The sequence below is a fragment of the Ammospiza nelsoni genome, chromosome 11 (assembly GCF_027579445.1).
Source record: "Ammospiza nelsoni isolate bAmmNel1 chromosome 11, bAmmNel1.pri, whole genome shotgun sequence".
NCBI lineage: Eukaryota > Metazoa > Chordata > Aves > Passeriformes > Passerellidae > Ammospiza > Ammospiza nelsoni.
Window position 1 is genome coordinate 22,281,090 of NC_080643.1, and position 16,312 is coordinate 22,297,401.

The 16,312-nt window shown below is 41.9% G+C and overlaps 1 protein-coding gene across 1 annotated transcript; it reads right to left on the bottom strand.

The window, feature by feature from the left end:
* Positions 1-922: 922 nt before the first annotated feature.
* On the bottom strand, positions 923-16,014 carry MAJIN (membrane anchored junction protein). Its single transcript, XM_059480465.1, has 10 exons — positions 15,914-16,014; positions 15,578-15,623; positions 14,222-14,297; positions 10,222-10,347; positions 8,874-8,905; positions 7,972-8,081; positions 4,883-4,937; positions 2,005-2,077; positions 1,755-1,899; positions 923-968 (listed from the first exon to the last, which is right to left on the bottom strand). Exons 1-10 carry the CDS (start codon positions 16,012-16,014, stop codon positions 923-925), a joined length of 810 nt encoding a protein of 269 aa, XP_059336448.1.
* Positions 16,015-16,312: the final 298 nt, after the last annotated feature.

Sequence of the window (16,312 nt, forward strand, 5' to 3'; positions counted from 1 at the left end):
CTGTGCTCCCACCTGGCTTCTCTGCAGACTGCAGTCCCTTAAGGGGTGGGAGGGGGTGGCCCTGGCTGGCAGGTGACCCCCCCATCCTGCTGCCCACTCCCACTCCCTCAGGGGGACAGGAGAGAGACTCACAAAGGCATGAGAAAACACTCATAGGTCAAGACACAGATGGTTTAACAAGGGAAAGAAGCTCTCTCAGGAAACACTTCCTCATATCATACTGTGGCCAAGGATGGCAGGAAACTCTGGGGACCATTGAGCCCAAGCCCTTCTCCAAGCAGAGTCACCTATAGCCCAGCTCAGGAGGTCATTCAAGAATGACAGATAATTTAAAAAGCATAAGCATGGCAACAAAAAACTGCCTGAGCGTGGCCTTGGCATGTCTGAAATCTTCAATTCCAACCTCATCCCATTACAATTTGAATGCATAAGTAAATGCAAAGTGTAGTGTAGTGGCAATATCTAATGCAAAATGTTTAATTTTGACCCTTTTACAGCTGTGAAGCATAGTACTAATGTCCATCTAATACTAGAAACCTCTGCTGCTTCTTTGAGGGAAAGAGTATCTTCTACATGGGTAAGTCTGATTAAAATAACACACAGTTCCAAATTGATGCTTGTTTTATTAGAATACCAGATAACATGAAATTCACAATTTATGACACTTAAGCATCAAAATCCTAAAGTTTCTTGCTTTATTCCAAAACCTCTAAGATGTGAAGAAAAACCCAACATGTTGTTCTAACCCAACATCTTCAGAATGTTACTTTGAAAACATTAGCAAAGTAGAATTTAATTTAAAACATTTAATAGCTGAGATAAGCAATGCTTGGAGAAAGGTTTAAAATGCTTACAGAAGAAACAGTGCAACCCAATATTCATACTACAAGTCTACCTTTCCACAACAATTAGTACTTCCAGGTCAGTTTTTTCCACCAAAAAGATGTTGTAGTGGCGAAAAGATGATGCTGGGGAAACAGTAACAACAAGAAGAGCACGTTAGACTTAAAATACTTCTTTGAATATCGGGAAAAAAGCTGATTTCTGTGCAGAAGGATAAAATACTAGTACATAACAATACAGAGGGAAACTGAAAAAAAAATAGAGGAAACATTGAATAAGTTGTGCACTAATGGTCTGGTCTTGGTCATTAAAGGAATGGCACACTTTACAATTAACAAGGAGTTTTATTTTTGAAAAAAACCCCCAAAAACCAGCAGCTGCCAATATCCACCTGGTTCTGTGCAGTGATGGCTGGCACTCACAGGATCCAGCCTCAGCCGCATGAGAGAACTCCTTTGGCCAGCCAGCAGATGTCTGAACAGTGACACTGATTTCCATTTAAAATGGTGCCTTTGGGAATCAAAGTCCAGATTTGTTCAATGGCCAAATAAAGGTCACATGCAGCTTCATGGGGCTGACAATCTGTCCAGGAAGACCCTTTTAGTTGGCACTTGCAGCTGAGAAAAGCCACTTTGTATAATGGCTGTGATGGAGATTCAGTCACCCTCTCTCATCAGGAGTTTTTCCCAAAGACAGCTCAGAAGAGGAACATTTAGTGGTAATACTGCCCCTTAGCATGAGATAAAATGACATCCCTTTTTTTTTGCCTTGGGAGACTTTGGTTTAACCACAGAAAAAATGTCTCCGTCCTTCAAAATTATGGAGAACAACCTGGCACTGCCAGAATCAGACTTTAACACAGCCTTGGACAGAGCCAGGACTACCTCTGCTCATCAGTGTAGGATTAGTACCTTCTCCAGAACTGTGAGAGACCTCTTCCTTCTGACTTCATGTTTCCTTTCTTTCCTGTTTGGTCCACTTGCTGCAGCAGCTGCACTGCACCCTCAGCCTGACTGACTGCTCTTTTTTGTTCAAGGGCAAATTCCACAGGCCCGCCTGTAAGAAACAGCAGCAAGAACAAAACCACAACCTCACTCTCTACACACTCCCTGTGTATCCAGGGCAATGAAACTCAGTGGAAACCAGGAATTCCTTACTCACAGAAACTCAGTTGGTCACAGTCTTTAGTAAGGGATGCTGTGCTGAACTCAAGCTCATTTGCTTTGGAGGAATTCTAAAAGGAAAAGTAACCCAAGAACTATTACACAATACTAAGTTCTATTGTACAGAGATTTTTGTTAGCTTGCTTCCTAAAAGTATTAAAAAGCAAGGTTTAAGTCTTTGTTGTGTGGTTTCATTTGGGGATTTTTTTCTGTTACAATGAGGACTTTCTTCACCAAGGCATTTTTACACATACTTCACCAGGACATTATATAAAGCTGTAATTTATTTAGAAGATTTTAGCATACCAGATAGTGAACTAATAGTAGCTATGGAATAGGCAGAGATTTCAAAAAACACGAACAGAAGAGCTGTGGGAAACGACAGCCCCTGGACAGTGCAGGCCCCTGGAAATTCATCCTTCTAGGACATGGTCCCGGGACACAGACTTAATTCAGAAGGGTCAAAAATGAAAAGTTCCAGAAGCAAGAGGTGGGCCAGGAGTACCCATTAGGAAAGTGATCAACAGCACAAAGTACCACACAAAACAAAATAAGCATATAGAAACATAGCAAAATCAGCAAGTAAGCTTCTAAAAGAGAGTAAACCCTAAAACAATGACAGGTCCTAATGGTGTTTCCCTTGCACTAATCTCAGAACCATTTTGGTTGGAAAAGCTTTTTAAGATTGAGTCCAGCTGCTAACCCGCCATTGACAAGGCCATCACTAAACCATGTCCCCAAATGCCACATCTCAGATCAAGTTAACACAAAATTCCAAGCCTCTGATGGCCTGAGATCTTTGCAGTTTAGTCTGAGAGCATTAATGAAGTTAGGAAAATTCTCTGGAGTGACAGGCTGAGTCTCTTTATTTGACTCTCACTAGTGCACTGTGTAAGTGAAAAGACATGCAGGTTTGACCACATTCATCCTGACCAGATGTCACCATCACAGGCCTGGGAGACATTTGGATGACAGCTGAAAATGCGGTCTATTGAACAGTCATGTGCCTGTGGAAATTCTTTGCTCCTCATTCCAAACCCAACATCCCTAAGTCGATCCCACACATACTACGTAGACAGATTTCCTTCCTGTTTAATGAAACCCTTCCCTTTTTGAGAAGCATTATGAAATAACAGGTGGATTTGAAACCAAAGCCATACACTGTTGATAAACTGAGAAGAAGCCTTGGAAGAACAACAAGAAAAACTCCAACAAAGTATAGGAGCTACTGACATGTTTTTATCCTAAACCTAATCTTTCTTCTCATCCTGAATTAAAAGAAAAAAACCAAACAAAACCCAAATGGAAAGCATGTCACAGAAATGTTTGGCTTTCATCTTCTAAAAATGCGTGTTAGGACTTAAGAAGAGGACTTCTGCCCACGATTTCACACAGTACTTGTGACACCTGATCTGGTGTTTATCAACAGAACAGTCTGTGTCCAGACAACCCTCTCAGTTTAACAGGGCCTTAACTAGTGCAATTTCGAGGACAAGTCATGATGTCACAAGCAGCTGTTCCAGAGAAGGTTCTTTTCACCTGGATTGGTATTTACTGAGTTATTTTTATCACAGTCCCAGTTTACCTGGAAAGTGCTCATGACATGCCCTCCCACATTAGTTAACACAAGAAGAACTTAGCGTAATGTCTGCCAACTATCATACTGTTTCTCAGAGTCCAAGCTGCTAACCTGGAGCTCCAGCATTCAAGGACTCTAATGTCTTGAAAACTGTATAAACAACAGAGGAATACTGACGACATTGATTATATCAAAGTGGAGAACAAAAGAAGCATCTTTCAGAAAATGATCCTTATCTCACCAACAGTGTTTGCAGTACCTGAGGAAAGAAGCCAGAGAGGGCATGTGTAGAGACCTGTCACTTATACTGCAGAGATAAGCAGAGGGGGGGGTGGGAAAAGGGATACAAGTTTTACAGACAAATAAACCTGCTTTTTTTAGGTAAGTTACTCTTTACTGAATGCTCCCAATGAGTTATTAGTCAGTCTTCTTCCTATCCTGCAAATCCAACAAACCTGTCAAAAAACCCTGTTCTAAAATAATGTATTGGGCTTCTTTTGTGAGCAAACCCAAGAGAAATGTGTTTGCCTCCTTGAAAAAAATTCTCTTCCAAAAAGCTAGAGAGGGGGAAAAAGCCAGAAAGGTGATAGTGTAGTAGGGATTTGAATTAAATTTAGAATGGGTATCCAGAAAATATATGAAGTGCATTTGGGAGGATGTGCAACATCTAGGAGGACACAGGTGTTAGGGTGTGACTAAGAGCAGTTCTATCTGAGCAGGCTTGGAGCCTGTGGGCTAGAAGAAAAAGAATCTTCTCCTCCTAACAAGGTCTTTGGAGAACACAGAGCAACAGCCAATCCCTCCGGAACAATCCTGTCATGAATCTGCCTTCTGGTGACATAGTGAGAAAAGGCATGGCACTGTTTCAGGAACAGGGTGATGCCTGCACAGCCATCAGCAGAGAGAGGGACACTGGTGGGGAGTGGCACATGGTCACAGCAACGCCAGTGACAAGATGCCAGCACTCACTGTGGGCCCTTTGTGGAGTTCTCCATAAAGGGGCATGTGAGATGACAGAGGACTGGAGTCCTGGAGAGTAGGCAGGGCATCCCTCAGGCTCACCTCTCAGAGGCTGAGCTTACCCCCGTGCTTGTAGCTTGACAATCAGAAAAGTTTGCGTAATCTCAAAAAAAAATATAACTCATACCTTTGTTAAGTCTCGTGAGGAGTCAAAAACGATGAGGGCGATGCAGGGAAAAAGGGGACAAATTACCTGCAGGCATTTTTATGCTTGCCACTGTAAGAGTCCAGGACTAAAGAGGTGATGTTGTTTCTTTCTGAATTTTCTGTAGCTTACCTTTTCAAATCCTTGCTCTGCTTTACTCATGTGGTGAACACAGTCAGCTCCAGTTCTAAAGAAAAGTAAGTAAAAACTGAGTTTACAAAAAGGAAGCAGCCACTCCAAGTACTTCACTAGAAAAAAGGACTTTAGTAGACTCTACTCAACAAGATATATACCCTTAATCTATATTTGTACTCATGTTTCAAAGTCTTCCTTAAAAATGAAAATATGCACTCATTCTGTTTTTCTACTGTTGGGAAGGATGAAAGTTTGACAAGAAAATCTCATAGACATGTATGCTTGGCAGAAAGATTTTTAAATGTAGAGTCTGATGAAGGAATAGAGATGGAAGCAAATTTTGATATAGAAGAAAAGAATTGCTGAGCCAGTCTTACTGGATAAACAAGAAGGCAAAGCGGTTAGTCAGAAGGGGTTTTTATGACTTAGAGCAAAGGATAAACCCACCTCAAACAAGAAGATCTTTTTACCAAGCAGAAAGATAGCACAGGCAAACAAGTCAGCAAAGCTGCAAGTAGAAAAAAGGTCTCAGAATTTTCCACTGCAAGAAAACTGAAAAACAACTTCTAGCTTAAACTGTAATGTACTAACTTTTAGTGATTGGAGAATAGTAACATGAATATGGTAATTACAGTAGTTATGATAGGCTATAGATAATAGTTAAGGTATAGATTGGTTCTACTGTACTAAGATGCTAAGCAAAGAAGAGTATATAACACAATGTAAGCAAAACCAAAGGGTCTCCAGGCCTGCCTGTAGGCACAGGCTCTGTCACCCACAATCTTGGACTGCTGTAACGTCTTGGATGGAATAAACTGCATTTTGGAGAGCTGCCTGGAGTCCCACATCTCTCATTTAGGCTCTTACATTCTACGATGACAAACAAGCAGTTAAAGAGAAAAAGCGTTACATGAAAAGGGGGATGAGCAGAGAGTTGAGAAAGCTTGTGAATCCTACAAGGTTACAAGGGCAGGTAGTAAAGAACCACAGAAAGATCTTGCAAGACTTGGTCATGGGGCATTAAAATGGCAGAGGAAACTCCATATGGGGAAGTATGAAGGGATGCATGTGCAGAAAAACCACCCTGGCTTCACTTGAGGTGATCAGAATCACTGGGAGTGCCACTTGGAGATTCTGATTTCTCAACACTCAGTAGCACCCCAAGAAAATCCAAATCCCCCAAGACAATTTAGGAGCAAAAGAGATTGTCCAGAAAGAAGAGAAGACAGAGAGCTGGTCTCATTGCAGCAGACACGCTCCTTCCTGGGGCAGGGAAGATGCTCAGCCTGAATGAGCTCTTCAATCTAACAGTCTAACTGGAAAAAATGACAGAAGGCTTGAAGCTAGTGCTCACCAATTTGATTTTGAATTCAAGCATACACTTAAGAATTACGGATTGTTCTAATCATAACTGCTGTGGCAAGATTCAGGACCTAAAGTGAACTGCCAGACTGGATCATGAAACAGCCCTTTTTGATCTTGTATTTTATTAAACTACAACTTGTGTCTTTGGCTAAAAGAAATAAAATTCTGAATCCTGGGCTCATTCCTCCCTCATATTCAACTGTTGTACTGTGAGTAGAAACAGGCCAGGGGGATGGGGGTGGGATTAAAGGAGTACATTTGCATGAGCAGGAAAAGAACTGGCTTCAGACTTTGTTAATATCTCTGCATGAAACACACTTGGGAATTGGGTAGGATATAAGCACCAAGGTAGATGATTGGATATAGTCTGTACATGGGAGGGGAAAGGTGCGCACTGATGGATCCAGGACTGTTTGCCACAAACTTGTGAGGATTCAGCATAGGTATAGATTTTCTTCTTTTAAAACAATACACTCTAAGAAGAAAGAAGTCTGCCAGCCTGTAAGTAACACTGGATATCTGAGAGGTAGTCAAGAACTAAGCACAAGGTTCACCAAGAGCCAGCCCTGTACCCTCATGCAGAAGAGTGATTCAGCTGAGCTGACTGATTCACCCTGAGCTGAATTAGGCAGAGCTCTGCCAAACCACTGCCCTCAAGCAGTGATCTCTCCCCTCTGCTCAAGGCTGCTGAGGCCCCTCTGCCCCAGTATGGACTGAAAGCCCCAGCACATGAGTGGGATTCACAGCAAAGGGCCACATGCAAACATGATGATGGGATTGGGGAATTTTTTTTCAAGTGGAGAAGCTTTAAGAGACGAGGCTGTTTAGCCTGGAGAAGGCTTGGATGGGATCTTACCAATGTACACCTGATGGGAGGAAATGAAGAACAGAGAGCCAGACTCTCCTCAACCTTCTTGTCTTGTGGCAGGACAAGAGGTAAATGGCACAGACTGCAAAACATGAAATTAAATTTGAACACAAGAAAAACCTTTTTCACTGGAATTGTGGTCATACACTGCAAGTGGCTCTCCACAGTTGTGGTGGTTCCACCCTCACAGTCTACTCAAGACCTGAGGGAACTTGCTTTGGGTGACCTTGCTTGAGCAGAAGGGGTCTGAACCTTGATATCAAAGGACCTATCCAACCTCAACCATTCTGTAAAATCCAGTGATAGAGATCTACTTGGAAATCACCATGAGAAGTTTAGCTACTGAAGAAATATGGTGAAGTTGTGTGAGAATACTCACACAATGCATGCAATTTCGTGAGACTTTAAAGCACTTGGAAAAGAGCAAGTTCCAAGGTGTTGCCATCAGCCTCAAGCCAAGAGGGCAGCATTTATTAGCTGGCTCAATGGAGCAGGCTGGGAGGCAGGTGGAAAACTGCTTCCAGTTCTTCCCTTGCTGTCCTGAACTCAGGTGTGTAAGCCAGTGCACTGCTCTGTCTGGCCGCTGAGCTATCACCTCACTGTGACTCAAAAGGTGATGTGAACACAGGGGAGTTAAACAGGCAGAGCCCTGGTCAATAGTACGGGAACTTGGAAAGTACGGGACCGCTTTTTTCCCAATATGAGCAAAGATGCTTAGATTCTGTTAGCCAAGGAAGAAAAGGAAGAAGGAAAATGGGGCAAAGGATTGCACAGAAATGAAGCATGAAGAAGGTACAAGAGACATTAAGAATATTAGTATGTGTCCTGGGAGACTCTTTTGCAGTCAACTTACCTGTCCATACAGGACTGTGGGCATGAGGTATCATCTCTGATTTCCACTCTTCTCCTCTTCACTGCTTCTTTCATTGCAGTACTTTCTGACATTTCATTTCTTTTCTTGACCTTCAAAGGATTGCAAGTTTGGTATTGGTAACAATTGATTTTGACTTTTCTATTTTAGAACAAAATTCCTAGTTGAAGTACATTCATATTTTGCAAAAATTGTTCCTGCTTATACTCTGAAAACAAATAAAAAAAAGGATTCAAGACTAAAACAAGCACTGGGAGGTCAGCCAGAGAATTATGCTCAACAGTTTTAAACAAAGTATTTCTTTCTAGGGACATCCTATTTCGTCCATTTTCAGAGGACTGCCAAGGAATGTAAATAGCAGGAATGCAGAGATAGAAAAAATTCTTTAGGGGAATTTGGACACTTCCTTGGGGGAATTTGGATTTGAATTATTCTTCATTAATTCACTTCAGACACTTACCTATATTGAAAACAATTCTATCCTGAACTCTCATTACACAAAAACTTCTCAAATAAGCATAACTTTCCTGTTTATGACACATTACCTAGGGAACTACTTAATTACTCAGAAATATCAACCTCACAGATTCTTCCAGTGATGAAAACACTGGACAGCTCACTCAGTCAGGCTTGCAGAAAATCCGTAGAACTGAAGGCAGCAGGCTCTTAGGTCCTGATACAGGACTGCTTTCCAAGCTCAGCAGAACTGTCAGAAGAATGTCTCTCCCCTTAGTTCTGCATGAGAATTCGGTGTCACTTTACACTGCCTGACTAACTCCTAGTGGCAGGAGAACTCCAGCATTGCCTAAAGGCATAGATTCTGTTTCTCAAGAATACTTAGAACATAAATTAAACAACAAAATAAAACCAAATGCACAACTTACAAGCTCATCACTGCCCTTGTTTACTTCTTTACCTGCAACAGAAGTATAAAACTTGGTGAATATTTGGACTCAACTTTCTTTAACCAACTGAAAAGTATATTTTTGCACTGCAATTTCTCTTCCAGGAGCAAGATAAACTACTGTGAAACAGTCTGGACCTGCATATGATACACTGAAATAGAAAATGTTCAAATACAGCTCTTTCTGTACTGAAATTCCTGGCTATGAACACCAGATATCATTGGGATGGGACAACTGCTTGTCTTAAAGAAGTCAAAGGTATCTTCAGAAGAGAAGGGTCTGAAAAACAGCTAGCATCTCGCTGTGCTTTGGGCACCAGATGGAAGATGAAAGGACATCTGGATCACAGCCTCTAGAGAATACCGGCCAGCTGTAGGATGTATGGGATTCACACATATTTCCCTGAAGAAAAATCCCCACCAAGAGAAATGTGAGATGTCAAGTCTGAAAGTAACAGTGCCTTACACTGCTCCTAATTTTAGAATAGCAATGCTGTACAACTATCTGGATAAGGCAATTAAATACTGCAGCAGATGTGCGGGGAAGTGAGTGAACTCTCCATGGTTAGAAGTCTTTACATCCAGACATGGTACGTTTGATAGGAAATGCAAATAGGCGAGACTAAGAAAGTTGGCCATCTTATAAAGATCCCATTATCTGCTAGGCAGTCATTAAAGAAAAACAGTAAGTTTTTCCAGAGACTGGTAATCACAACAGGAAACACTTTAAATACTCAGTTTTCACATCAGGGGAGTTTTAATGTAGAGTCCCACAGAGTCCTTAGCTGTGGCTTGAGGTTGTTCAGAAAATTCATAGAAAACGTGGAAACTGAGACACTGTTGAGGTGAAAATGTTGGCTAATTGTATAAAAGATATTATTAACATGATTACTATAATTTGTTTTTTACAAAAATCTATTATTTCTTTAGGAACATAGCAACAAAGAGTGTGATTTTCTTTGTCAACAAATGTAGTCATGCACAAGGAAGAAAAACATGTGTCCCATATACATTTATGTGCTGGCTCCAGACCACTGACTGACATAAAAAAATGAAGGTTGGGAGCCACCGGGCATAGCTTCACGAAAATACCAGCTAAAGAGTCACCAGTGGTTGGAAAGACAAAGGGGAATTCAGGGAATTTTAGACAAGCAATATGAGACAGTAAGGAACACCCTCTTAAGCACTATTTCAAACTCATGGTACAGGCATCCCACATGCAGTTTTGCTCTCTCCGATTCAGATACAGTGACAAAGGAAAAGAGAAAAGCAAGACATAGATCATAGATGTTTACAGAAATTACCCAAACATAATCACAGTGACTTACCACAAGATATATTTTGCTGAAATGAGTTCAATTCTAGATACAACGTACAAATGTAGGGATAAGGCATGAGATGGACATTCTCATGTTTGAATTTCATTTTTGATACTCGCTCCCATTTACTCAAATCTGAGAAGAATGGTAAGACCAAAAAACACAACACTAACATTTCAAGGAAACATGAATCCTGAAAATGTCTTCTAAAGCTTCAGAAATCACAGCACACTGTACATGTGCACAAGGGAGCAAATACAACCTATTCTACGAACTTGTGAAACTGTACTAGTAACACACTACAGGAAACACTTATACATTTTTATTTATCCACACTGTCCCATCAGTCACCTGTATTAATAGTGTTCTGTTCCCTTAACTGTGCTTGCCTTCAGTACTGACACCCTCCTGAAAAAGCTAACCCACGGCCTTCCAAACCTATAAATAAAAAAAAAAAAACCCTTCAACAGTCTTTCTAATTAAAAAGGAATTATTTTAAAATTTTATTTAAAAATTAAAAAGGATTTGGATTCATAGAAGCAGCATGTCCTGGTTTGAAAAGGAAGTGAGTTTTTCAGGATGCTGTGGTCAGACCAATAGGTGCTCAGATTTGAACACTGGCACCTGGTGTGGCCACTGAGGACATGGATACGCCTCTGAGAACACAGGGGGTTAAAAGCAGAGAACTCAGGGGGAAGCTCTCTTGGGTTCCGTCCATGAAGGAGGTCAGAGCTGTCCTGCCTGGCTGTGGGCTGGGAGGGAGAGGGGAAGCCATGTGGCCGGGTGAGGTGAGCCGGGCCTTGGACTGAGAAGGGAGGTGATGGTCCCTGAAGGATGGAAGGGTGGAGGAGCACTGAGAGACATTGGGCAGCCCCTCCCCTCCCCCAAGAGAGAGAGAGAGACAGAGCCAGTGCCTGTGCGTGTGCCAGCTTGAAATTTGATAGCATGGCCAGCTGAGAAGGAAAAGGGGGGGGTACAGCAAGATGGTGCCTGGCAGGGCAGCGTGGGAGTTCTGGACAGGCAGAGCCTGAGATTTTTAACCCTTTTCTTGGGTGATGGAAACCTGCAAAGGCTGATCCTCCTGGAGTTGAATGAGAAGAGAGATAGAGATGAGATAAGAGGAAATGGGCCAATGTGATGCAAGTTTATGCAAGTGAAAGATGTCCAAGAGAAGTTGAGAAGAATCCTAGGTGGGAGGAGATGATAGAGTGGCCTTTGGCTGGACTTGTATAGCCATGGATAGAACCATTTTTCCTGTGAGACAGAGACTGCATTTAGCAGGAGGCAATGGCTTGGAACCAAGAGAGTGCAGTGATGTTATATGAAGGAGTGCATGAACAGAGACGATGGGTGAGGAGGGTGGTGGTGTTCTCCATCTTCAGGGAAGAAGATCTCTGTTCTCGAGACCCCCTTGGCCCCACGGGGTGAAATTTGGGGGGGACAGGTGTCCCAAAAGTGAGGGACTGTGCTTTTTGGAATTGGGCAAAGCATCCTCAAAAGGGGAACCCTAAAAGCAGCTCTGGTCTGAGTGCAGTGGTGAGAGCACTGGGCATGGAAGGAAGGTGTCACAATGGCAGATGATCTTCAGGTGGTGCCACGTGTGACATGGAAACACAAGAGGTCTCGAATGTGTGTCCAGGGGAAGCCTATGGTACAAGAGGGACTCCTCTCTCCTTGATGAACCAAGAATTATCTAAAGGGTGGTGATGGACTGAGAGTTGGTGATCTGAGGGGTACTAACGGAATTGAGAATCCAAGGTTCTGTACTACTGTAATGTATTGGAAATTTGGTGGGGGGAGGAGGAATGTTTTTAGAGGGTTTTCATTCTGAGTTCTGTGTGTGGTTTTTTTTATATATAGCTGTAGGTTAATACAGTTTTTTTTCTTTATTTCTAAGTTGGAGCCTGCTTTGCTGTATTCCTGGTCACATCTCACAGCAGACACCAGGGAGAATATATTTTCATGGGGGCACTGGCATTGCGCCAGCGTCAAACCATGACACAGCATCATTAAATTTACTTCACAGTTCAAAACAGGGGAAAAAGATAATTGACATGACAGCCATTCCTTCGTGTGAGTGCAGTTCTGACATGCAGGAGCTTCTGCTTGGAAGGTCAAATGGTGCTGGACATAAGTCTCCTTACACACCTCTGATCTCAGGGTGAAATGAATACTGTTAGTCCTCATTTGCTAGGAGAAACTAATGTCTTGGGGACAGAAGACGATGAAACATTGATACAATCAGTTCCTTTCAGGACTGAAACTGCCTGACTTTTAGCTTGAGGGACTCATCATTGGGGATTAACAAAGACACTGTCACTCTACAGAGAGGAGCCCGACACACCAACTGTCAGACAACCCCTCATGCCAGGCCTCTGAGCTCATAGTTCTCTTCCAGGCCCAGTGCTGGCCGAGCATGTAGATGGACTTACAAGTTCTAGAAATACAAGTTTGTAAAGCAAACACTCTTCAATACACAGACAGAACTGGTTGAGCTTTAGACCAAACTAATAAAGTTGGTTGGATTGGGTGTCTTCTGTATAATGACGCTCTTGCCTACCTTATCTTCTTGACTCTAACATAAGTAAGTTGCTGTCATATGTACCTGCTTTGGACAGAGAAAAAGGATGGCCTCATTTCTCATTCCATTATGCCTGCTATTAGGAGGCATAATGCAGTCTTCTAAGACAGGAGGGGAATGCCTCAGAGGTTTTCATTACTCCAGGGCACTCAGAATCACAGGAAGTGATGCCAGATCTGATCCAAAAATGGACACACCTTTAGGACTGGAAAACACTAACATTTAACTGGATTACTTTTCTCTTCAACAAAAGTCTCAGGAGAGTAAATTCTCAACCTAATACACAACAGCAACTACAAGAGAAATACTAACAGTTACCATCTCTTTTATCAAATGATTGTCATTTTAAATCAAAAATCTGCAGAATATGTAGCAGACACGACTAAATTCTGTCCAGTTGCCCAAGCCAGAAGAAAAAAAATGAAGGCCACTTATGTATTCTGATGATAGAACACCTAGAAAGAGGAGAGCCTGTAGTACAGCCACTAGCTAGAATAATCCAATCTCAAATGCCTCAGCACTTCTGTATCAAAAGTGAAATCCTGGGAAACTACACTCCTCAAAACCTGTGCTTCTATATCACTATGCTGTGCAATTGCACACAGCTTTTACAGCACTGTCTGTGGACAGCAGGCCAGACTGACAGCAGCTCAATGCCTCTGCAAACTTTAGGGAAGACAGAAAAGATCTGTTGACTGGTCCCATAGGGGTGAGAGGCATGAGTGCAGTAAAGCGAATACTGTGCCAATGACATTTGCTTCACAATTGTTTCTAGGCTTCAAGGACTGAAGAGAGAACCAGGATAACTGGATGACAATCCTGCAGGCTTTGTGTGTTTAAAAGCCTGTCTGGACTTCCAATTATCTTAGCTCAACTACTGCTTCTTGTAAAGCTCACTCTGTGAGGTACTTTTTGCTTTTCTCAGCCATCTCTGTGGAGACATGAGTGCAGATTCACACTTGCTCCAATCCTCCATCCCCAAAGGCTCATGGTGGTTTAACCTTGAGGGACCTAATAAAAACAAATATGTGAGTTTCCCTGCTCATGAGCCAGCATTGCTGGGCCTGTAAGGAGTGTTTTACATTCCACGAACCTTTGGGAACAATGCACCGGCTGTGCTTCTGAGCACATGAGATGTGCTTCCTGGCACTTTATATATACCTTTGTTTGCTCTGGCTAAACCTGATTTGGAACACAGGGCTGTTTGGATGAAAACACTGCAAAACACTCTTGTCGCATCAGTTCTCTGGTGAAGGCAACAGCTGAGGTGCTCACAATACCTTCAGCCAATGTCAAACTGCAAAGATTGAAGTAGTACTACTCCAGCTAAAGAACTACACACTCCTACATATAAATGTTGACTTATGCAATGCCCAAAAGATACAAGCCATTGAATCTTTTTTTTTATGAGTAGGACAGAAAGGATACATGGAAAGACGGTGAAGTGGTCTGTAGAAAATGGATGCAAATCATCAAGATTTCCAAGGATTACTCGAATCACTTCCTGGAGAGGCCAAAAAATAAACAAAGGAAAAATATTAAAAACATAGTGACAATTCCACTGTCAAGTACACTTTCAAGATTTGGGGAAAAATTAACATTACTTTACAGTTTGCATGAATTGTGGAAGACCAGGTTCTAGATATTCTGCCTTTCTTCCTCCCCTTCTTCTCCCCACTCCCTCTTGCCATTTTAGAGTGTACTACACTGACAGACTCATAGAAATTTAGGTGAATGAGTACCTTAATCTTGAATTAACATAGAAGAATTACTATGGAAAATGGGGGTGTGCTTTTAAATTTAAGGAGTGTAATTTAATTTTTCCAGCAAAACACACACAGCATTTACCTACTCCTCTTTCTCTGAATATTGACCCAAATCAGTTATAAGGCAAATGCAGTTAAGCCCCAACAAACTCCTCTACAAACACAAAACATTTTCTAGTAATACCTTTCAACATTTTCAAAAGTGAAAAAAATTGTACTTCTTCATATAAATTAAAATCAGCACATTTCCTTCATTAAGGTTTTCAATGCCATAACTTTACTTTGAAGTTTTTTAGAAATTAAGTAATAGGGAGGAGCATTTTTAAGCAGGCAGTATATTTGTTTCAATTTCTTAGAAATGGCAGGGGCCTTCTTCTGTGTCAGGAAGAAGATGACAACAACACAACTCATCCATTGTAACCATCAGTTTGTGCTTGGACACAAAGCAATGGCATCATTAAAAGAACACTCATTGGTTCAACAGTTGCAAGGAAAGCATATGCAATTTAGCATTTGATTAGCCTCCATCGAGTCAGCTCACCATACTGCCACAGCTCCTGAAAAACCAAGAGGGATTAACAGCTAAGTCAAGTCTGACAACTTGAAAGTTTCGAGGTTGAGACTGAAATCCTGGGAAAGAGCTCATGCAAGAATGACTCTGAAGAGGAATAAGACAGGAATTGGGTGCGACTAGCTCATGAAAGAGGAGTTTCCCTTTGTCCAATTTCAACAGTCAGTAGCTTCTTTGGAATATTTCAAACAAAAGCATGACTCTCCTACACTAAATTTTGCCTGTTAAGGAACATTTTTCATTTGTGTGTTTGTTTTTGGTTTTTGTTTTTTTTGTTGTTTTTTTTTTTTTTTATGGTCAGATTCTCCAGGGAAGTTTCCCCTATGTTCCCCATTGCTCACACTTGAAATGCTGCATTTGACAAAATGTTCTCAGTCCTGTAACAACCATATTATTTGTTTAGACTAACACCCATCTGAAGTCCTATGGACCTGCCTCAGCTCCTACCTCCGACTCCTTGGCAGTGCTTTCAGTGAGACTGAGATTGGGAGAGCTGTGAAACAAAGAGAGAATTGGAACCATCCCAGTCAAAATGCAATGAAGTTACATTTCAAGTAAGAGTTTAAACAGAAACAAAACATAATTTCCACTGAACAGGAAAAAATACTTAGTGGGCAGATTAATTCCTAACCTATTACTCTTAAAAAACATCCCTTGTGAACAAGGATTGTTCCGTGTGACCCTTCTATCCACTTGCGTTTTGTTTTTTAAGGTTGTGTATTAACTCACTGCCACATGCAGCCAACAAACAGCAGACTGACTTCTTGGCTTTAACACACATACCTGTTGAAGTTGCCATACCGGATTTTAAATTTGTACACATGCCTGCCAGCATGAAGAAATCTTGTTTCGGGCAATGGATAGGTGAATGGTTTCAACGACATCTCTCTCTCTCTCCCTGAACGCCAGACTAGGAAAGCAGGAGAGTCAAAAGTTAATTCCTAAAACCCCTCACCACATCTCTTTCTGTCGTATGGAAAGATTATATGCAGTTTTTCTTCCAGGGGACATTTGCAGAGAGAACTCTCCTACCAGTCAGCAAACGGCTGATCTGAGTGTCCCGTGTCAATAGCGCTGTGTTTTTGAGCAGGATACGAGGACAGGCCTAGAGCAGACGGTCACTTCGTCTTCAGCTGCACTGCCCTGCAATTGCCTCTGCCGAGATCCCTGAAGCTCTACGGG